This window comes from Capsicum annuum, unplaced genomic scaffold (genome assembly GCF_002878395.1).
Source record: "Capsicum annuum cultivar UCD-10X-F1 unplaced genomic scaffold, UCD10Xv1.1 ctg3917, whole genome shotgun sequence".
NCBI classification, from domain to species: domain Eukaryota; kingdom Viridiplantae; phylum Streptophyta; class Magnoliopsida; order Solanales; family Solanaceae; genus Capsicum; species Capsicum annuum.
The window spans coordinates 218,621-243,558 of record NW_025846364.1 but is presented as its reverse complement, the minus strand read 5'-3'; the positions used below and the strand labels follow the sequence as shown (position 1 = coordinate 243,558).

The 24,938-nt window shown below is 35.9% G+C and overlaps 1 protein-coding gene and 1 non-coding gene across 2 annotated transcripts; one reads left to right on the top strand and one right to left on the bottom strand.

Annotated features, from left to right (window-relative positions):
- Positions 1–8,327: 8,327 nt before the first annotated feature.
- LOC124891635 lies at positions 8,328–15,195 on the bottom strand. The gene is made up of 2 exons (XM_047403349.1): positions 15,032–15,195; positions 8,328–14,666 (listed from the first exon to the last, which is right to left on the bottom strand). The coding sequence occupies exon 2, from the start codon at positions 12,217–12,219 to the stop codon at positions 11,512–11,514; it is 708 nt and encodes a 235-aa protein (XP_047259305.1). The 5' UTR covers positions 12,220–14,666; positions 15,032–15,195; the 3' UTR covers positions 8,328–11,511.
- Positions 11,666–11,772, top strand: LOC124891638. The gene has a single exon (XR_007049778.1). It is a non-coding gene; the product is annotated as a small nucleolar RNA R71 (small nucleolar RNA).
- Positions 15,196–24,938: the final 9,743 nt, after the last annotated feature.

Genomic DNA, 24,938 nt, shown 5'->3' with positions numbered 1-24,938 from the left:
TTTGGTAAAATTGATATCGTTAGAAAGATAATTCGAATACCTTTCATTTGATATATAGTAGATCCTTTAATTCTATATACATTGGGATTTATGGTCGATGGAAGTTGACTCAAGTTGAAACTTCCTCTAAAACTTAATCGATAGAAATGTTTTCAATTCATCTTAGAGTTAGGGGATTTTTGTGACCATTAATCATACTCAAAGGTATTCCTACACTTTAGGACTGATCACCACACATATATTAACAAGGAATTTATTAGTTCGGATCTATACGCATAGGAACGATGGTCTAAATTCTAGCCTAAAAGGATGGGGTGTTACATTATCTCCCCCTTGGGATCATTCGTCCCCGAATGATGGGTAAAAATCTTGTTGATGCTAAAAGGTATGGAATAACACGGTCATAATGTTTCCTCTAAGAAAGGATATATATGATCTGATACATTTAGACTTTTTTCAAGAAACTGAATTCTAAGCTAACTTGACTTTACTTGCTTCAAGAAGCTGATTCATGCTGAGAGTTTAGGATTTTCTTGGAGTGTTCATGATCCAATGATACACATTGATTTGAGAAGTGATAATTCATGAAAGTATGAATCAAGATGCAAAGAGACTTAAACCATACCAAGATATTATACTACCTGAGCTAAAATACTTGGAAACATTTGAGATTATGCTCTGAATTCTTATGAACTAAGTCATGACTAAATAGACGAATCTAAAACAAGACGCTTGGACTGAACTAAATTCACAATTTACATGGATGGAATATATTATCTCATGGGATGGTCATACGTATGAGACTTCGGACAGTACAACTAGGTGAAAAGGTGGAAAACCACAGTAACTTGTCTATCTGACTGGAAAAACTAAATTACTGGTTATGCAGACTGAATTATACTGGACCCTCATACTTAACTGGAAGATTTCTTCAACACTCTTTCTAAAGAAGTTCTAGTAGCATTAGGGAGCAAAGAATCTTGGGCATGAGTTACACAAGACATCCAACTAAGGAATAACAAAATAACACTACTCTATAGCATGGAATATAGACATATAACTCATAAACTAGGTTAGAATTACCAGGCCTTAGGCCATGCCACTTCTTACTTTCAAGCTTAGCACACTTGTCGAATACTCCCTTAACTATACTATCCCCCTTAATTACCATACTCATTCAATTCAGCTTAAATTCTCATATGGGAATTGATAAATCTTTCTACTAGTAGCTAAAGTGGGTTAAATCCTTTCATTGTGATCAAGCCTAACTCTAACTCACAAAATACAACACGCTACACCACGATATTATTCTAAACCATTTGATTCAACCTTCTATATTTTTTTTCACATCCTAATCATAATGTTCCCTTCCATTTTAATGACTAACTCTGAACTCTTACTATGGATTCACTAGCGCATACTGCGTTCCTCCACTTACATCCCAACATGTCATTCAATCATATCTTTATAACCACATATGAACTTCAAGTCAACATTAATCAAGATGTACTTCATATATTCTCTAAATCACCATCAATACAACTCCTACGCACTACCGAAAAACATACACACACAAATTTTCCATTAACCATCACATGTATCAAAAAAAAAAAACTTGGCCCCAAATTTCACTTCACACTTAAGGACTTATCTAAACCAAGCATACAAGGATTTTCCATCAACAAGGAACATTTACTCATCACTAGTATTATCACATAAGGAGGATTCACTAAAAGGTTAGATCTTGAAGTATTTAAGGATATTATACGAGACTTGACACTTAACTGAGGCCTAAGCAATAGCGAATCAACATCAGGGATTCATCAAAATAAATATGAATTGAGGGCATACATGGCTATAAGCTGAATTTTTTTTTTGCCAATCATTAGGAGTACGCATGAGTTATAGGAACTGAGCACACTATAAAACGTGAATACATGAGTCATGAGCTGCATGACCTTAATTTGGAGTTCATAACATATGGAATGAAATTCCGACTACTGAATGAACTAGAACTCCTCATTTAGGAACTGGAAAAGTACATAATCCTCTATCATATGCATGAACATGCACTATGATCCTGGAACCGAAACACAAGGCATGAGTAGGTATTGGGATAGCTGAAAAACACTGAGATAAGAATGGATTGAGTCCCACCCTCACTTTTTAATGTTTTATATCATTCTGGCATTACTATTAGAATGTGAGAGTCTGACTTGGTTACTTGTTCTGTCATATCCCCCTTAGATTTAAGCCATCATCTTAAGTTCAAGAGATCCCTTACTAGAGTCTAAACTGAACTACACTCACTGCACTCTAGGGCCTGGAATGCGACAATATGCACAATTAATAAAACTTAACCCGAATGACCACACCTGAAAGTGGAAAACCCATACATTCTATCTTTCTATGGTCACCAATAGTCATTACCTAATACTTGAGCACTTACCAACTTCGAACCTTCGTGAGCATCTCCATAGTCGGAGTGCACACCCTCTAGTGCTGCTACTCTTATTTCTATGAGCTCAACTTTTAAAAAACTCGAACTTAGCTTCTAACACTTAACATGGCTATCACTAAGTCTTTGATGAACCATACTACTCCCGTCATAGCATACCAACATCGCGAATCCAACTTATATCTCTCTATCATGAGAATCAAGATCTTATCAAAAGGCTCAACACTATCAGTCAAAACTACTTAACTTGGCCATCTAGAACACCATGTACTATCTAACTAGTCTTTCTCCACCTAAAAACTCAACGGTGCCACTAGCCACACACAATATGTAATAGCCTTAAGAAAATACCGCAACCTCATATCACCTTGGGAATACTTGTACCTCATACATAAAACATCATACTTCATCATGGATCAAATAAACTTAATCGATTGCATACACTATTCAAGCCTATTAAATCACTTTCATATAACTAGTATCATTAATCAACAAATCCTCACATCTACCTTCATGGCCATCACTTGTTCAAACTTAATGTCTAGTGCTACACATGATTTACAACCCAACCTTACACATAACTCTCACACAACATTTTTCATTAATCTTAAGCCACTATTCTTACATCCACATTCTATATTTAAATTCAAGTCTATAGTCTAGCATCAATCATCTACCACCAATGAACAATGCAACATAATATAATAGTCCATTAAATTGGGACATTCTATCCAAATACCTCAAAAATCTACTACATACCTTCTCACAAGTTGTACTAGTTTGCAACTACCAATGAAAAGAAGGTCAAGGGGGTTAAAGTCACATAATAGACATGGCCAACCTTAATCTTATATTATAACCCCATACCATATCATCTACATATACGACTTTCTTACATCACACTTACTTACCAAAGTGTACATCTAGACTACCTTCAAATTCCATAAGCAACCATGAGTCTATAATCATAACTTACCGGCTAATCTAGCCATTGTCATATTTCAAGCAAACAATAATTCACCTTAACTAATAACTCATTTCTATGAAACTAACACACAAGGATGTATCACTTCATTACCAACTCAATCTCATGCAAACAAATTCGGCTATGCATATATTTAACCTACACAAGAACAACAAGTTAAACAACGAGTTGCTAGTGAATCAAAATAGGCCTCACATGGCTTTACTAGACTCTGATTTTTGTGTTTTGAAAAAGAAAATGAGATGAATGACAAGGCAACTATGTTAGTGAATTGATAAAGCCCCACACGGCTTCACTAGACTTTGATTTTTTTGAAAAACATCATGATAACAAGATTACATATTACAAGGGATAGAAAATTGACACATAGTATTCAATTATCTAAGAATACACATCTTACTCTGCGTAAATAAAAGTCTGAGTCAAACACTTTCCCCATAGACTACTATGCGATACATACATTCTACTATCTACCACATTAGCCTATCACTATAAAGAGGGAAATCATCTTCAAACATCAATTATTCAACTAAAATATTTATTTACACAAAAGTCACCCTCACTCTAACTTCTAACTTTGTGACCTTCCATCACCAACTTCCTGGTCCAACATCACTACCGATAGGTCATGACAACAATACTTTAACTCATACTACTATTCGGGGAAAATATAGTTCCAACATTCTGCTACACATCATTCCCTCTTAAGCATGACATCTGCAACAAATTATTATTATTATTATTATTATTATTATTATTATTATTATTATTATTATTGAATGGACCGAATACACTTAATACACCAGGCTGAAAAGCATGTTTTCATAAAGATCAAGGTTCACACTAGAACTAATACACTCTGAAGCAGTAACGGACTCTTCTCAAGTTCTTGCATAATTTTTTATAAATCTTATATGACTCAATCGGAAAGGACCATATCATGTAGATTCTAAACTTTTGCATTTGAATCACCCCAATTATTTGACATATCTGAGTGCATCAAGGTAAGGAAAGAATTTGGGTTGACTTTACTTTCGCATGGACGTCACCATAGCACGAATTAGAGTATAAGGGAGGAATATTCTGACTCTTTAGCACTAACTAGAACATGAATAAGGAGTGACATTTCCAAACTCCTTGTAGCCTTCTTCTTATAAGTGTGGTGCGCTACACAACCATAAATAAGACTCTACCCGATGCGATTTCGCAGACACCCTAGGACCATGAACCGTGCTCTGATACTAAGTTTTTCACGACTCGAACCAGGGCCCTGGCCGAGACGAGAATTTCAAACCATGAAGGCCTGGAACACCTTTCTCTATATGGAAATCATGCACAACATTTATATAACAAAAGATAATGCGGAAATAAAAATCTAATATGGAAACATGGTCAATCTGAATGTGATCATACTTCTGAAGACTAAAATCCAAAATATATTTGAATAATAATGTCTGACTCTGTCTACAAAATATCTACTATGAACTAAACAACTGTCTGAAAACTGGGACAAGGCCCCCAGTCGACCAAAATATAATTAAAGATAAATATATGAAATAACCAAGCCTTCTGGATCATAGAAGGCTTACCACAAAACAATCTGACCCGTGGTCTAAAATATCTACTGTTTATCTGGACCCTAGACTATGCCTCAGAACCTGGAAGGAAGGGGGTCAGCACAAAAGTACTAGAACGCGAACAAATTCAAAATAGAGAATTTGAATACACACACACACACATATATATATATAGATGAGAGAAATTTTCATCAAACATCATGCATAAATTGGTTTCTGAAAACACATGGGCATCATTCAAAAAACATAAGTCATTCTTATCGAAACAGTTTCTGATCATTGTATTACTTCTGAGTTAAGTGGCACTCCCCTACATTTTTTGATATTCCACGGGCTATATGGAATCCGCCATTGACTTGGTGGGGAAGCCTCCAACCTGAGTTTGCCGCAAGGGTTGGAGTCTCTGATTCTGATACACCACATGATACTAGGTCAGCGTAATATAATATATACCCAAATCGGCAAATCACGGTTTTAGGCAATGAGTATCTGGAATCATGCATTCTTTAGGAAACCACCTAACGACTCTTTATAACCAGTTTTAATCATTTATAATCATGCAACATTCTAACTCATAAAATCTAAAAATCTGGTTTCAAACATTCATTCTATTCTGTTTTGAATTTATCATGGTATTATCTAAGTTGGTGTCGTCACACCAAGACTTGCAAGTCCTATTTCTGAGCCATAATGCAATAAGCATGATCTTTCATAAAATATAGTTTCAGACCACCCAAATATGTAATTTTCATAAGAGATTTCATGTTCTGAAACTCAAGTCAAAACCATGCAAAAACTTTCATCAAACTTACGGTGGTCATGTACTTTTGGCAAAACCATGCACTCTTTCATTATATGTATATTCATCATTCATCAACATAAACAACCCTCTCTATTTTGAAAGCAAAAATCATAATCCAAGATCATTATTCAAGACATTTCATAACATGTTTTTCAAGATATATTTCAAAACAATCCATATCATATGAAACATGGAAAAAATTACATCAATAGAAGGATTTCAGATATATCATGCTCTCAATTCTAATTCGAAAACTTAAACACATACATATAGGCATATATATATATATATATATATATATATATATATATATATAACTTTCAAATCAATTTGGGGAAGCCAAAAGGCCAAAAATTATCAATAAAGTTTCTGAAACATGAGTATGTACATAAATTCAAAAACCCCTTTCTTGAAACATGATATCTATGCCCATGCGAATTTAGGAAAACCCCGTGTACCTCGAATTAGGAATTCGATAGATGGTTCTTGAAGCTTATGGCTTGGGGATTCCTAATCTTCAATCAACTTTGGAAACTCATGGTTGAATCTTGAGAGATCTTGACTTTTGTTTGGGACTAAGGGATGTTGTTCTTGAGAGAAAATTGGAAGAAGAAGCATATTTTGGTGTTTTTAGAGTATAATTTCGTGTTTGTGGCTTATATTGGGGTGGGAAAATGACCATTTTGACCCAAAAACAGAGTGTTTAAGTCACTTGGGTTATAATGTATGCGGCGTACGCCTTATCGCATAAGATATGTTGTGCTGCGCACACTTTATCGCACACATTAGGGTGTGCATCGCACACATTATGCAAGGCAACACACTCTACTTTGCAAAGCCATAACTTCTTGCTCAGGTGTCAGATTTTGGTAAAATCGGTGTCGCTGGAAAGATAATTCGAAGACCTTTTATTTGATATATAGTAGACCCTCTAATTCTATATATATATTGGGAGTTATGGTCGATGGAAGTTGACTCAAGTTGAAACTTCCTCTAAAACTTAATCGATAGAAATGTTTTCAATTCGTCTTAGAGTTAGGGGATTTTTGTGACCTCTAATCATACTCAAAGGTATTCCTACACTTTAGGACTGATCACCACACATATATTAACAAGGAATTTATTAGTTTGGATCTATACACGTAGGAACGATGGTCTAAATTCTAGTTCGAAAGTACGGGGCGTTACATTGGTAGTCCAATGTTCTGTCGGATCGTACCGTCGCTTGGTTCCAGTGATGTGCCCCTCTGGTTCTGGTCGACGGTATAGGTCGACATTTCGTCGCAATATCGATGTCCCATCGACTGTACCGTCGAAGTTTATTTCCCCTTTGTTTTGCTTAACTTTTCCTTGTTATCACTTCCACCTTGCTTTTATTCTGAAAACACTAAAATACACTATTAAATGCACATCAGTTGCTTGAAAACATTCAATTATCTTATGAAAAAGGCGTAAAATATTGTTGGGACATCAACGCCCTCAACTTAAGGCATTTGCTTGTCCTCAAACAACTCAACATCTATATTACAGCTTAAGATAACACAATGACGGGCCTTTTCCTACTGTACCAGTTCCCTCACAATCATTTACTCGGTCCCCTGAATCATGATGTTCAGCATGTTAGAATCCATATTTGGCATTGTTTCAACATCAATTCTATTTAAACAGAGATACAAAAATCTAAAGAGATCTGTTGAAGTAAGAATGACTCATGTTTCCCTCACAGAAAGAGATCCACCACTCACAAGTATTTTGTGGATATAGGTTAAAAGCTCTCACTCCTAAAAAAAGTTACTAATATAGCATCCCTACCCATAAGCTTGCCTTTATCAATCGATTTCCCCATTATAGCTGAGTTCTAAGATCAAGCAACTCTTTTATTGGCTTGTAATGTGGCTTAATATTAGGTGAAGATACTCTTTTTGGTGGGATGACTCATTACTAACTCTCCTTGCCCTAGCATCTATGCAATCCCCAGTTCGTTAAGTTTATCGACTTTGTTTGCAATCCTTTATTACCTAGCCCTTTTTAAATCACAACATTTTATATAAGCATTAGCCACCCCCAACTTATGCTGATGCAATTAGTTAAGGTGCACAATATCTTGGACTAGATCAGGGCCAAATGCTTTTGTTTCTCATTCTGAACAAAATTTCTTTGGGTACTTGTATCTTGATAATAGCCACCCTCAACTTATATTGATGCAATTGGTTGAGGTGCACAATGCTCATTGTTGAGCCAGGGCTAGAGTTAGGTACTCATACTTCTAAGGAGAGTTGTTCACAGCTATAGGATTTGAAAGTAGAGTTTATTAAAGGCTCAAACAGGGTGCAAAGTGATAAATTTTTCTGGTGGTGCAATTTATTTAGGTCAAGTGGACTAAAATAAAAAGGTGGCCTGCTATCACTTTCTATCTCATCAACTACAGAAGAACCTCAACTGAACCAGGCAAGTTCTAGGTATTCTACTATGCAAGAACTAATACGAATGCTCCCACACATAATAGCAACTGAGACAACCTTACTTTATAGATCTTTCAGATATGCATCACATGTTTTTTGAGATTTCAGTTTGCAGTACAATGCCTCTTACAGAATTTCTAATAGTTGATCACATGTTTTAGGTAATATAGGTAATTCTGCATGGAACTAGTGTACAGTTTAAGACCAGTATTGTTTGCTTTTGACCAAGTACAACACCAAGCGCAACTCGTCACACATAATTTCAAAGGGCATTGATCAATCAAGTACGACAATCACGGGGGCTGCAATAAGCTTCTCCTTAAGGCATTGAAATGCCTTCCTACACTCTTCATCAAATACAAACTAAGCTTTCTTCGCCAGAAGTTTGCATAGTGGACTTGCAATTTTGTAGAAGTCTTTAATAAATCTGCGGTAAAATCCAGCATGATCCAAGAAACTACGAACTCCTTTCACGGTGATAGGAAGGGGTAATTTCTCAATCACTTCTACCTTTGCTCTGTCACAACTTTAGTTCCTTTTGCTGAAATTCTGTGCCCTAGAACAATACCTTCCTTCAGCATGAAGTGACATTTTTCCCAATTGAGTACGAGGTTAACTTCTTCACATCATAGTAAGGCTTTGCTGAGATTCGTCAAACACAGCTCAAATGAATCTCCGACCACCAAGAAGTCATCCATAAATACTTTCAAAGTATCTTCAACCATGACTGAAAATATGGACATCATACATCTTTGGAAAGTGGCCGGCACATTACATAGGCCAAATGGCACCTGCTTAAATGCAAATGTACCATATGGACATGTAAATATTGTTTTCTCCTGATCTTCAGGAGTGATTAAAATCTGATTGTATCCTGAATATCCATCTAGAAAGCAATACCCACCCCTTCCTACTAAGCGATCCAGCATTTGGTCGATGAAGGGTATTGGAAAGTGATCCTTCAGCGTCCAAGAGTTTAATTTTCAGTAGTCCATACAAAATCTCCACCCAGTGACTGGTCGGAGTGGGACTAACTCATTGTTTTCATTGGCAATCACTGTCATACCTCCCTTCTTGGGCACGCATTATACGGGACTCACCCACTTGCTATTAGAGATTGGGTTCACCATTCCTGCATCAAGCCATTTCATTATCTCCTTCTTCACCACCTCTTGCATAGGTGGGTTTAGTCTCCGCTGATGCTTAATAGTTGGTTTGCAATTTTCCTCCAACTGAATTTTATGCATACAAATACCAGAAGGAATGCCAACAATGTCTACGATGGTCCAATCGATTGCCCTTTTGTAATGCTGCAACATGGAAACAAGTGCTTGCACTTGTTGCTCACTCAAATCAGCTGCAATTATAACAGATAATGTGTTCCCATTGCCAAGGAACACATACTTCAAATGGCTAGGTAGCTCCTTCAATTCCAACTCTGGTGGTTCTTCAATGGATGGCTTAGCTGGTGGTGTTGGCCTGTTCTTCAGATCTAAATCTAGCTTTTAGGTGCATATTATGACCCCATACCATTTAATGCGTAAATGATCTCTTCATACTCTTCAATACCTTCACTGTTGAAATTTATTAGAACCGCTGCTAGAGGTTCAACAACATCTTTCTCTAGTATTGCAACTTCTCCATCATCTTCATAGTATACATCCACAATAGATAGCACACTCATCTCTTCAGGTTGTTTCAAGGACTGGCAGACATCAAACTTGACAACCTCATCATTCAATCTGAATAGCAATTAGTTAGATCGCAGATCAATGAGCACGCTTCCTGTGGCAAGGAAGGGTCGACCCAAGATTATGGGTTCCTCAAAGTCTACTTCGCAGTCCAAGATAACAAAATCTGTAGGAAAGATGAAGTTCCCCACTTTGACAAGCACGTCATATAGCACACCCACAGGTCGCTTGACTGATATATCGGCCATCACTAATCTCAAGTTCGTGGGCGTGGTATTACCCAAACCCAACTTCTATAGATCGCTAGTGACATCAAATTGATGCTTTCTCCTAAATCGCATAACACCTTAGCAAACTCAAAGGACCCAATCGTGCATAGGATGGTGAATGCTCCGGGGTTAGCTTTCTTTTGTACCAAAGACCTTGTGGACATAGATCCATAGTGATGAAGAATATCTTCTAACTCCTGGCTGACTACTTGCTTTTTATTGACCAGGTCTTTTATAAATTTAACATACCCGGGCATCTTATCCAATGCTTCCACTAATGGAAAATTTATTGTTAACTGTTTGAGCATTGCCATGAAGTTGATGAACTTTGTATCATCGGCCTTTTTTTTCAACCTGTAGGGCAAAGGAAGTGGTGGTCTGGGATTAGGAGTAAGCACTACATCCTTTTCCTTCTGCTTTCCTTTCTCTATTTTTTCAATTGATTGCCTGCTGGAGGGAGTTTCATTTCTTTCCAGATGTCCTGATTCTGCTGGGCAACTTTCTTCATCTTTGCCACCTTCCTTTGATCCCTCTTCAATAATATTTTTTCTCACGGAAGGGCCTGGTACTCCGGGTGGTAATCGCCATACAAGCACCGTCATTTCGAGGATTTTGTATTTTATTGCTCGAAAGGTGCAGCTTGCTAAGACAGATAATTGGGTCATTTTTTGCTCCTATTGTTTGATTGAGGACGAATGTGCACCAAGTGTTTGATCCATTGCGGACACATCTCATCTTATTTCCCTTATTTTGGCTGCTTGTGCTTCTTGGCTTTTCATCATTTTGGCCGTCTGTGCGTCTTGATTCTTCACCAATTAAGCATACAAGTCCTCCATAGACATCTTCCCTGAACTGGTTGTAGTAGCTTCACGGTTTCCAGGAGGGATGTACAAACCACTTTTGTCACCTTTGTTCTTCGAATTATCCTGGTCGCACTCCCTATAGCCTAATTTCTCATAGTAATTTCGCCCTTGATTTTCTTGGCCTCCTTCGTAGAAGTTCCCACCTTAGTTTTCTTAGACACTGCCTCGGAAACCCCCTGGTTATAGACATAATATACTTCCTCTTCGTCTTCAGATTCATCTCGTCCATGGGCACCAACTGCTTTTACTTTCTCCATTTTACTGGATAGTAAATGTTTGGTTAGCCGATCTATCTGCATTTTTAGGTGAGCCATGTCTTTCTCATGTTTTTCTTCTCTCTGCCTTTGTTCAGCTGTCAATCCCAAAGACATAGTGAGGCTTACAACTTCTAACTCTCTGGTGTGTCATGCTCTACTTTTCTTCATCATACGATCGAGTATTTCAGCTGCGTCTGGATAAGTAAGAGCCATGAACGATCCGCCTACTGCATTATCTACAACTTGCTTCGCCAGTGAATTAAAGGCTCGATACAATATCTCCATTAGATGAATGTTAGTCATATGATGATTAGGGCACTGCCTAAGCTTCTTCTTTAGCCTCTCCCAAGTTTCATGGAACGCTTCAGTAGAAAGCTGTCTGAAGTTACTGATTTCATTGCTCAGTTGTGCTCGCTTTGATGGTGGAAAGAATCTCTCAAGGAATGCATCTTTCAATTGATTCCAATGTGTAATGGAACCTGGGGTTAACGCATTCAACCATAGAGTTTCTTTTCCAGACAATGATAATGAAAATAGCCACAATCGGATAGCATTCTGACCAACTCCAGTATTGTCAAATGATTTGCATGTTGAGACAAAGTTTATCAAGTGCATATTCGTATCATCTCTTGCCAAACCACCAAATAATCCCTTGAGATGTAATAACTGGATCATGGTACTCGTGATGTTGAACTTTGATCCAGGTGCTAAAGGTGGAGGAATGATAGCTTCGGTTGCTCCTACTCCGTCCAGATCATCGTCATCATCATCAAGATCCAGTTGCACTGCTTGACGTTCTGGTCTCACCCATCCACAACGGTTTCTATTGACATACCTGTTTGCTGGACCAGACATAGCGTCGATCTCGTCGTTGATTCATTGGGTTCAGCAGCTCATCATCACCTAGATCCTCATCGTCTAGGACCACTCTGTGGTTTACATTATTTGCATTTTGCTGGTGCAATTCTGCATTAGCCAAGGCGGCTAATCCATCAGCTTTTTGTAGGTTGGCAGGCATTCTACCGATCAATTAGGGTTTTGGATTAAAAGGTAATAATGGTTCTCCCGAACTTCTGGGTTGTGGCATCAACCACTATACCTGTAACTAACAAAAACAACAGACAAACATAAAATTCGAAAACTTAACTAACCAGTCAATTATCACAAATAAACTCAATCGACAACCGTATTCCCCGGCAACGGCGCCAAAATTTGATATGTCCAAATTACACCACTCTTATGAGAATGTAAGCGGTCGCTGCCAAATATAGAATCCAACTAGGTTGGGATCGAATCCCACAGGGAATAAGGTGTAAATATAAGTTATTTGAGATATAATAGACTGATAGTTAATCGTTTCCAATTAATGGGGGGTTTGGATATTATAACATAAAATCTAATATTCGGTAAATGAAGGAATTCAAACTGAAAACTCTATCCTCAAGTAAAACTGCAAGGTATTGAACAAACCGGAGTTATGGTTACCAAAATATGTAAACTGCTAGGGATGTAGATCTTGGTATAGTTCAATTTGTCACTTAAGTTGCAAGGATAATTGAATCTGATTATTTACCCATTCGTCTTTCAACCTCAGTAGGTATCCTGTCCTTTACTTCTTTTGAACTTAAAGAACGCATTGGTTATTCAATTGTTTCCCCATGTAGGCAGATCTGGTTAAGGTATTCGCCCTTAAGATAAAGGTTAGAAGCTTTAGAGTCCACGTAAACTCTTTCTTTTCTGCCCATCCACTTTCTTCTTGGGAAAGTAATGTACTCGTGTAAGCAAATCTGGTCAACGTATTCGCCCTTAAACTTAAAGGAGTAACGTCTTTAAGAGTCCAGAGGAACTTTTATGTTCTCAGCATATACTTTCCTCCCGAACAAGTGTTGCCTGTGGGCTTACCCTGTCACACTCAAGATAGGTTGTTACAGTTCTCCACAATCACCTTCCTTTCGGACAAGTGATTGGTTCATCGAAGTAACTTAACAACACCTTTCTTTCAGAAAAGTGTTGTTCTAGTGCTGACCCTTCTAGAGTACACCCAAGGGTTTGCCTTTCAAGTCATGAACAAGAAGAATCATTACATTACTTGACAATCACCTTCCTTTCGGACAAGTGATTGCTTCACTGAGATAACCCAACAACACCATCCCTTTGGGTATGTGATGTTATAGTGCTGATTCTTCTAGTTACAAACAAGAGAAGTCGTTACATTGCTCAAAAATCACCTTCCTTTCGGACAAGTGATTGCTTCATTAAAGTAACCCGACAGCGCATGTGGTGACCTTCCTCTCGACAAGTAATTTGCTTCATTGAAGGAACTCAATAACACATGTGGTGTTATAGTGCTGACTTCGCCTAATTTGCAATCATGAAAAACCACTAAAAACGAAGAAAGGTTTATTCAACATCAAGTATTCATGAAACTTACCTCGATCCACAACCCAAAACTAGTTTCTTACATCAAGGCTTCCATAACTCCAGTTATGGAAGCTTAGTTACTCATTTCCTTAGAAGAAACAGAAGATATCATTGTATTGCTCATAAATAATGCAATATCACATACAACACTTACAACAATGAGTTCTTGGGACTTCAATGGAATTGACGTTTTTGGATTCACAAGCTAATGCTTAGTTTCCCAATAGGAACTATGGTACCAATAAGCTCTACAACGTTGAAGTCTTGATGAATAATGAAAGATGAAAGTTAGATCTGAAAAAATGTAGATCTCAGATCTAACTCCCCAAAAACAAAAGTCAAAGAGTAGGTGAGAATGACGAAAAACTAAACCAAGAGAGAAGCTAAGAATTGAATGTGTCTGAGCATGGATGCCTACTAAACCCTAGCACTTAGTATTTATAGCATCTCCAAAAGTCAAGGCTCCAAAATTCAACATAACTTTTGCCGCGTCAAATCCGACGGTAATTCGACGGTGCGTCGAAGGTCCGACGGTGCCGTCACATATGCTGTCGCTGTCTTCCAGTGGTATTAGTTACTGCTGCTGTCCGACGATCAAGCCCGACGGTCCATCGAAGGTCTGACATTCCGTCGGACGATACCATCATACTTTTCTAGTGTTTGGGTTTCTCCCTTTCAATCGACGGTGATTCTCGATGGTCCGACGGTTCGTCGATAGTCCGACGTTCCGTCGGATCATACCGTCGCTTGGTTCCAGTGATGTGCCCCTCTGGTTCTGTTCAATGGTTTAGGCCGACGTTCTGTCGACGGTACTGTCGAAGTTCATTTTCCCTTTGTTTTGCTCAACTTTTCCTCGTTATCACTTCCGCGTTGCTTTTATTCTGAAAACACTAAAATATACTGTTAAATACACATCAGTTTGCTTGAAAACATTCAATTATCTTAATAAAAAGACGTAAAATATTCCGTCAAATGCCGGGTCATCAAGACCCTTTTGCGAATTATCATTAAAGTATCAAACTTCTTATACTATTTCTAACATATTATTTGTTTACATATATATATATATAAGATGAATTCCTTGATGAAGCTTCTGCTTCCATCACTAAGTAAAACATGCTTATTTGACTTACACAAGAGCTATATCTCAAGTGTTCCACAATCTCTTCCACATATGATGAAAAACTAGAAATTCTTCATATATGTAAGTAAAGAAAATGATTTGTTTTTGAAAAAATTAAATTACCTGGAGTTCCAGCAGGTCTTCTTTTTCTTTTGATAATAAAACCATTTTCTGGTGAAGAAAATTGATCAGAACAATTAGAAGGAGCACCAAACAAGAAAGAGTGGCTAGCTAACATGGAGATAGTTAGAGAGAGATAAAATTCAAAAAGATGAAATGTTGTTCTTTTCTTATTACCTTTTTGTATATCTAGATACAATAGGATCACAAGGATTTAAAAGCCAATCTATATGTGTATATAATACAATTCCACTTTATATACTCACTCCGCTTCAGTTTGTTTGACATATTATTTTTAGATAAGCATTTAATATCCTTCAAATTATGATCAAAGTTGCTACGACACGCTTAAACTTCACATGGATCCTATTACGCTCTAGAACTCAATTTTAGTGCATTTTTGTCTCTATTTTTTGCTGAAATAATACCTTTATTACATAAAAATGGAGCCATGCAAAAGGTGCCACGTCAGCTTGGTGACAAAAATACATTAAATTTTAGTTCAGAAGGATAATAAGACTCTTGTGAAGTTAGAGTGTGTCATAGCAAATTTAATCATGGTTCGAGGTATAGATGCTTTACTTAATTCTTTTTAATCTATTTAAAAAGAAATGATGCTTTGTCTTTTTACTAAAGTATTATTTAATTTTAACTTTCTATATGAGATGTTTAAGATTATAAGATTAAAGGATATTTTTATATAATTGACATATCTGTAATTTAAGACTGAATTTAAAAATCTTCTTTATATTCTTAAATTTCGTGTCAAGTCAATAAATTTGAATGGAAGGAGTTTGTATTTTCTGATAAGAGGGAGTTGCTTGGATGGTAAACGTAAACACCTCTCACTTCTGAACATAAGGTTCTGACTTCGAGTCCTCAAAGAGAGCAATAAAGTGAAAACATCCAAAAAATAGTTAAAAACAAAGAGAGCAACAAAGTGGAAACTCCCAAAAAATAGTTTAAAACAAGCTAATGCTGTGAGTTCGAGTCGCCACGGGAGAAAATTAAAACCGTGGGTGCTCTTAGGGTGGCTTTAAAAGAAGACTTAATATATTTTCTTTTGTTAAAAACAAACAAACAAAAAAAGGATTATTCTCACTCTGAGAGTGTTTACCTAAATTTATAAGGTGGTTAAATTAATTTGTAAGTATTTTTTAAAATTTAATTATGATTTTATGGCTTATAAGCACTTTTTTTTTACTACTAAAAAGACATAAAATCGATCGATAATACAGATCGACCTTCGTTAGTCGATTTTTCCTCTTATTTTAAAGTAATGCCAAATGTGTGTGGTCAATTTCTTTAGCGTCAAAAATTAGAAAACTACAAGTTGAACGAGCTTATGTTTAAAATTTTATGAAAATTATTTAATAAAATCGATCACGCTTGGTCGGTTTTTTTCGCAAAAAAATAAATTTGAAAAATACATGCATGACCGTTTATTATTAGTTTTATGTTTTTATCCAAACGTGTAACTGTTTATTCACCTAAAATATTTTTTAACGCATAATATTTATCAACTATGTTTACTCGATCATCTAACTCGGTACGAGCTCTTAATTTGTTATGGCATGTTACTATTAATTATCTAGATTAACTATATTAATTATAGAAATTGTTGTACTCTAAATATATAATAATTTTATTCCAAACATATATCTATATTCTTTTTTTTAGTAGCACAAATATTTTTGTTTTAGACGTACTAATTTGTACCCTGTGAGTGTTGAGATTTGATATAAAGAAGTACCTAAATCCAAAAGAAGGAAAAAACATCTTTTCTAGGCTAAATAAATAATTCTTTTTCATCGATACAAGGTGCGATGAAATGATTTAGAATTCTTTGTCTTAAATCAAAAGTTTCGAGTTCCGCTTTCTAGAAATGAAGAAAATTCTAGTAGAAGCACTATCAATAGAAATAGATCCTGCAATGCATAAACTTAAATATAATTGAATCTAATATGAATATTGAATACTAAAAAAAAATTATAAAATAATGTTATGGTTGTTGGGAAATCACTATTTACAAATTAAAAAAGCCAAAGAGGAAATGATTGTTTTGTACAAAATTGGTGAATGAGTCCTCTACTTTATTGATTTCATATTGTCCATGTTAACGTCTCACGTGATAGTTTTCTTTAGGGGTTAATATGGTTAAAAAATCGAGGATCGATCAGAAATAATATTGAGGGAGTTTGTTGTTATAAACTAGTTAAACTGTCTAATATGAGCGATCAAAAAAGTTGAGGGTTGATCGAAAACGACATTGAGGGAGTTCATTCTTATAAACCAAACTGGCTACTTATGAGTGATAAAAGAAGTCGAGAGTTAATCAAAAACGATATTGAGGGAGTACATTCTTATAAACCAAACTTGCTACTTATGAGCGATAAAAGAAGTCGAGAGTTAATCGAAAACGATATTGAGGGAGTACGTTGTTGTAAATCAAATTTACTACATATGGGCAATGGGTTGAGAGGGGTGCGTGAGTGTCACACCCATTTTTTGACAAAAAGATTGGTTTTTAGGTTTCGAAAGGGTTTGATTATTAAAGTGACAAAATGAGGATTTTTTTTGAAAAGGATTCATTTTACAATTAACTTAGAGTCGTCACTTGGCATAAATTGGGTGTGCCAAGTCACCTTTGGATATCCTTTTTCAAAACAGATTTGACTCTTGAAAACTGATCCGCGAATAGAGATTTCGGATAAAGAATTCTGTTGACCTAGGGGAAGGTGTTAGGCACCCCTCGATCCATTGGTTCGACCACGGTCGTTTGGTAGAGCGTATCGGCTAATTTTGACACTAAGAACGCATAAACCACATAAAACACATAAACAAACATCAAACACACCAAACAACAATCCGAAACCAAATAATAATGTCCAATCCAATTATACATTCTCAAGTAAAGAAATGAGAAAATATAAATCCTATTCTAACCTATACTAATCATAAACTGTGCTTCTATGCTCTACCAGATGCCTCGGGCCTTTGTCACGAACATCCTCCAGGTACAAAATATCTCGAGGCATTCCCCAGCGAATAAACACAAAGACATCAGGGCATTCCCTGGCCAAATAATACATTTGATCCAAAAAAAAAAATAAAACCAAGTTATTCAACACATGTTCCAAGCATTCAATATTCCACAAAAAATCATAATCCCTAAATTTGCCTACCCGACCTACCATTTGCTTATTAAGCTTTCGGCCTAAAACATACTTCTATCGAGTTCACAAAATTGATATTTGTTTTGAATTAAACAAAACAACAATAAATAAAAACTAATACCAATTAACTTTTTCATCAAGTTTTCGATTCCCAAACAAACAATTTCAATTCACAAATGAGATACAATTTCACCAAACCATAATCAAGCAAACTAACCACGAGTCAAAACAAACATGCATTCATTACCAACAAGGAACAAACAACACATAATATTTAATCCAACACCAAATATTATAAACAATGAAATAAAAAAGAGAGAGAGTAGAATTGAACATCAATTTAAAGCTTTCAAACTCAATGTTATTCGAATAAAGAGAGTCTGTACCCAGAAACTTCGATCCGAACCTTAACACCAACAATCCAACTCGACAATGAGAAATAATGACTCGTTCACCATCACTATTCACCATCACTATTAACGACAATGTTCATGGCACTATTCACGACACTGGTCACGTCGGCCTCCCATTGTTCAGACCCTTTTTCTCTCTCGATTTTTTTTCTCGCGCGATTCTCTCTTCTCTCCCTCATTTTTTTTGTTCTTGTGAGGAAGATGATTTTGTGATTGTTGTTATTGTGGAGAAGATAATGATGAAAGAATGAGCCCCTCCTCTTTTTCTGTTTTATAATTTTCCTTTTATATTTTTTATTTGATTTTTTTCTTTATTTATTATCCTATGTGGAAGCATATAATTGGTGGCTTGTGGGAATAAGTTTATGGCATGTGGAAAAGTTAGTGTGTCATGTGAAAAGATGAGCATGGCATGTGGAAAAATGAGTAGGGCATATGCCTTTTGCATGTATCCAATGGAAAATGGAAAGTGAGGTGTTGAGGTGGCATGGTGAGGTGACAAAGATGCTATGTATTTAATTATTTTTAATTCTTTTAGGGGAGAAATGATCAATTAAACAAAAGTATGGTAAGGTGAATAAAATTAAAAATAAAAAAGAAAATAAAAATAAAAATAAAAATAAAAATAAAATAATATAAAATAATTTAATAAATAAATAAAATTAAAATAATTAAAATATTTTTGGGAAGGAACAAAATTACGTGTTTACATCATACCCACTTTGGATGTAAACACATGGTGTTTTCATACAAAGCAGTGGACAACGAGACAAAATTCTGTCCTGACCTTTATTCAAAATCACAAATCAAGAGGAAGAAGGGAAACCAGGTCTTGACTTAGGATATCCTACCTACCCAAGTTATGAAAGAAACCCATCACAAGTACTTCTAAAGGAAGTAGAAGGGATATTCCGAGTTGGAAAGTCGAGTGAGGTTCCATCGAGGTTCCGGTCCGTGGCTCTGTCATTACATCAAAATAAAAATTAAAAGTTAAAACATAAATAAAATTACAAAATTCTATCTATGCAGCTTCCTTTAAATTTTTGACTTTAGTTTCATCACCCTACTCTTCAGGCGGGCTCCTGACTTACAATTTCTTCAGCTTGTTGCCTGACTTTCAATTTCTTTACCCTGTTCTCTAGGTGGGATCCTGACTTGCTATTTTTCAATTTGTTAACTTTCAATTTCTTCACCATGTTTCTTGAATTTTTATTTATTTGCCCTGTTCTTCAAGCGGATTTTTGACTTGTAATTTCTTTACCCTGTTCTCCAAGCAGGCTCCTGACCTGTAATTTCGTCACTTGTTGCTTGGATTTTCATTTATTCGCCTTGTTCTTTATGAGGGCTCCTAAAATCACATCAAAACTAAAAAGAAAATTATTCCAAACATAATTATTGTAAAGAGAAATTTCGTTTGTCAGAAAAGTAACTTTCCAAAAACAAAATTTACATTTTTCCCCAGTTTACCATCAAATGATTTTTTGGGAAAGTTACATCATACCTACTTGCATGTTGCAATGATAAATCAACACTCTGACCAAGAAATGCATCTCTTGAGTGTAAAATTGAATGAACAACACTAGGAAGTATGTCTCCTAAGAATTAAAGTGAGGTATTCTGACTAAAAGGTGCATCTTCTAGAGATACAAGTTTAAGTTAAAAAGTGTGCCACATGATAAATGAAAACTAGCAAGGAAGTGCGTCTCCTAAGGATTAAGTGCAATAACTCAGCTAGAAAGTGCATTTTCTAGAAATCAAGTGGACTGACTCAACAAGGAAGTCCATCTACTAGGAATCAAGTGGACTGACTCAACTAGAAAGTCCATCTACTAGGAATAAAGGGGACTGACTTAACTAGGAAGTCCATCTACTAGGAATCAAGAGGACTGAGTCAACTAGGAAGTACCTATACTAGGAATCAAGACTTAAGTTAGGAAGTGCATTACTTAAAAGAAAAATTTTAATTACCCAATCAAGAAGTGCGTCTCCTTATCAATGTTGCTTGAATTATCAAAACAATAAAGTGCGTCTCCTTAACAATGCCGCTTGAATTACCAAAATAAGGAAGTGCGTCTCCTTACAAAAATTGCTTGAATTGCCAAAACAAGAAAGTGCATCTCTTTATAAATGTTGCTTGAATTAACTAAACAAGGAAGTGCATCTCCTTACAAATATTGCTTGAATTAACTAAACAAGGAAGTGCATCTCCTTACAAATGTTTCAAGAATTAACCAAACAAGGAAGTGCGTCTCCTTACAAATATCTCATGAATTAACCAAAAAAGAAAGTGCGCCTCCTTACCAATTCCACTTGAATTACCAAAACAAGGAAGCGTGTCTCCTTACAAATGCAACTTAAATTACCCAAACAAGAAAGTGTGTCTCCTTACTAATACTTATGCCGCTTGAATTACCCAAAACAAGGAAGTGCATCTCCTTACAAATGCAGCTTAAATTACCCAAACAAGGAAGTATGTCTCCTCAGCAATGTAAATTTTCAAAGAAGTGCATCTCCTTAGGGTTAAATGCAATAACTCAACTAGAAAGTGCATTTTCTAGGTGTCAAAAGGAATAACTCGACTAGAAAAGTATATCTTCTAGGAATAAAGAGGAATGACTTGACTAGGAAGTACATTTTCTAGGAATCAAGGGGACTGACTCGACTAGGAAGTACATCTTCCAGGAATCAAGGGGGCTGACTTAACTAGGAAGTATATCTACTAGGAATCAAGACTTAAATTAGAAAGTACATCACCTAACAAGCAAAATTTAAATTACCCAATCAAGGAAGTATGTTTCCTAAGGGTCAAGTAGAATGACTCAACTAGAAAGTGCGACTTCTAGGAGTGAAGGTTCATTTTAGGAAGTGCATCACCTAATAAATGAAATTGAATTACTCGGAGATTTACCATGGTTTTGATCACCAAACTTGTGCATTAACATTGCCTCTTGCATTTGTAGAAGAAATTACGGTCTTTATTGTTTAGGCTTATAAATCCTTAAAGGTAACCTGTTCCTGTTTCATAGAAAGAAAACTTGTGAGTTTAAAACATGGTGGCTGATTTTTGGCTTTAACTTTCATGGCGATCGCTCTTGCCCTTGTTTCATTTAACCTTGCTTCGAAACATTAGCATATATCATTGACTTGCTGAATCATTAACTCAAACTCAGATTATTAAGAGTGACTGAAACAAACACAGTATCTCTGCTTTGCCATACTTCTTAGAGAAACCCTTTGAACCTTGGTATTTCCATGAATTCCTCGATTTTTCTATTGAAAAGCTTTCTGCATGCCCTTTTTCGGCTCACAATCATGTCTCTTTCATGTGCTAGCTTTTCTCTTGCTTTGTGCAATTAAAGAAGATGGTAGTCAGTTTTGAAATATTTTCTCACTTGTTTTGACATAGACTTGACTCAAAGACAAGAAAAGAAAAAAAAGAATGACAATTTTTTTTATTTGGATAATCGACTTAAGAAAGATAAAACAAAGATAAATAGATGAAAGAAAAGACAATGAATGTCCCTATTTGAAAAAAAAGAAATGAAAAATTCATCTAAAAATGATTGTCAACTCTACTGATTATGCCATGCATTTTAGATTAGGAATATTAATCTTTTCATCCAAAATTTCCCCCAATTATTCTTGAGTTAATGGCCTTGAAACTGAGTTGCTCTCTTAGGTCAATTGCATTTAGACCTCATTCGACTAGTGGCACCTTGAAGGGTTTTTGCCAATTAGCCTCTCGCTTTCTCTCAACTCACCATTGCCTTATTATATCTTTGAGGGATTTTCACCAATGACTCTCTTGTTTTTATTTCTCCCAACTCACAATCGTCTTACAGTGCCTGTGAGGGTTTTCACCAATAAGACTCTCTCATTTTTATTTCTCTCAACTTACCATCACCTTACGGTGCCCGTGAGGGTTTTCACTAATAAGACTCTCATTTTTATTTCTCTCCTGATTCCTTATACTGAAGAGGATAAGTAGTTCCCAAAATGCGTCATCATATCCATTGCATGCTTAACCTTAACATTCTCAAAGATTGATCTGAGCTTCTTTCTTTGGTTGTAACTTGGCTTTTGGATAGGGTTATAAAAAAAATATGGCATGGGGCCCAAACGACACTTGAAGTAGGGTAGGACTTACAATATTTGGAATCGACTCAAACAATGAGGATTAACCCCAGTTTCTTTGGACCGATCCCAGAGTAGGGCAACCTACTATCTCACCCCTAAGAGAGGGGAATCAGGTCACACATAGTTTTAGCAGCTTATTCTTTTGCTTGATTCTAATTTCTTTCTTTCTTTTGTCGACTCTTTTTCTCTTGACATTTTTTTTTTTGAGCTTTATATTTTTAGAAATATTTTTTTTCTTTTTTTTGACTCTATTGTTTTGCTCGACACTTTTCTTTTAAGCTTTGCTGACTCTATCTTGATTCCAAAAGAGGGGTATGAAAGAAAATAGGACTAAATATCAAATGGGGTAAACAAAAGATGACACGATATTTGGATAGCAAAATGAAATGCCTTCGTCATATCAATCCTTAAAAAATGCAAGTACATATCATGCAATATGAAAGTGAAAGATGAGGATCTTTTGATATCTTTTACAACATTAACTTTGACTGAGTCTGCGTGTCACTATTTCTTCTGCACTTTTCAGGCGCATACAACTCCACTTTTGTTGCACATTCCTCACGTTGAATGACTCATGATTTTGTAGGGATGATTTTATTACTGTTCATGCAGCCACTATTTGACCTAATTGAGACATGTCATTGATCGAGTTATTCTTGTGATTCTAAAAATAACTACCTTAATTTTCAAAGAGGACTTCAACTTATCACCAAATGCCTCAGCACCCTACCTATTTTCTTAGATGCTCTATTAAAATGCTCTCTTTTCCTAACTTTATCTCTCTGATTCAGTGCTTCATGATTATGTTGGATTTCAAGATCTGGCTGAAAATTCCACAGGCATGTCATAATACTAGAATCAACATAAGATGTATTGTGTAAAGCAGACAAAAAAAACTTAAAATAAAACAAAATAAACAAGGGACACCATATTTCATTAAAAGGAAAGACAAAAGGGTTTAAACAAAGACGACAGAGAAACAAAACAAGATAGATCTCGAACTACAACCCTGAAATAATTTGGAAAATATATAAAAAAAAGAAAATAAACTACCAGACCTCTTTCTAGTAGGGAGAGGGGTGACTTTTCAATTGCTCAGCCTAATATCTCAGCCACTGGTTTGCATATCAACATGACTGGAGCTTCCTTAGATGTCAATGTTCTGCACCATAATTGATCCATCTTGAATCATCTTTTAAACTTCTTGGGTTCTCTCCCGGTCTAAGCGAGATGTCTCCCTGGGTAATCCCACGGGCTAGGCCAAGCGATGCCCTGTGGATCGTCCTAGGCAAAAAATGCTGAAATCCAGTCCGTGTATCCAAAGGCAAGATGGTAAATTTCAAACTCCTATATAAGCCTCTTTAACATGGGATTCATGATATTTTCACCCAAGATATTAGTTTTCTCTCAAAATTGTTCAAGAACGAGAGTTAGGGTTGCTAAATCAAGACCTCTTTCTCCATCAATCTTTCAAGAATCACATAACAAGGTATGCGGATGTTGATTCTTGGGTTCTTTCCACCCAAGAAGTTCAAGAACCCTTTTTAAGATTATAAAGTTTATGTTTTTATGATATTTCATGATTCGCGTGAATTGAAGTTGAAGTTCATGTTATTTATTGAGTTTTAAGCCATGTTTTGATTACCAAGATGCAAGCTTCGCTACTAGTATGTGATAATTATGTAATGGTCATTATAAAACCCCTTTATGTTGCATGATGTTGATGTGTTCATGATAATTAGGTATAGAATTTGTTGTTTAACCAAGGCATACTCCCCATATGTTTGATAAAATGCCTATGTGAAGGAAATAGGGTAATTATAGCATGTTGACTGGAAATCCCCAATTTTGTATAACTCATGCATACCAAGTGTTTGTTTAAAAGCCTTTGTGAATAAATTGTGACATGTTAGCATGAAGTCCCAAAATTGGGTATCCTTTAATGCATGTTAAGTTTTTGATGCAAGTCCTTCTTGAAAGGAGTATGAGCCAATGTCATGTCTCCCTATACTATTACATGTTTGTGAATTCCAAGTGCTTGAAGAGATGCTTTAATGATTGTAATGGTGAATGAAAGTCCATGGTCATGATTATTCAAGTATGGTTATGTTTTACTTTTATGGCATCGAGTCCTGGGGATTTATACCCGAAATTTAGCTGTTTGTCTAGATCCAAGTCAGTCTC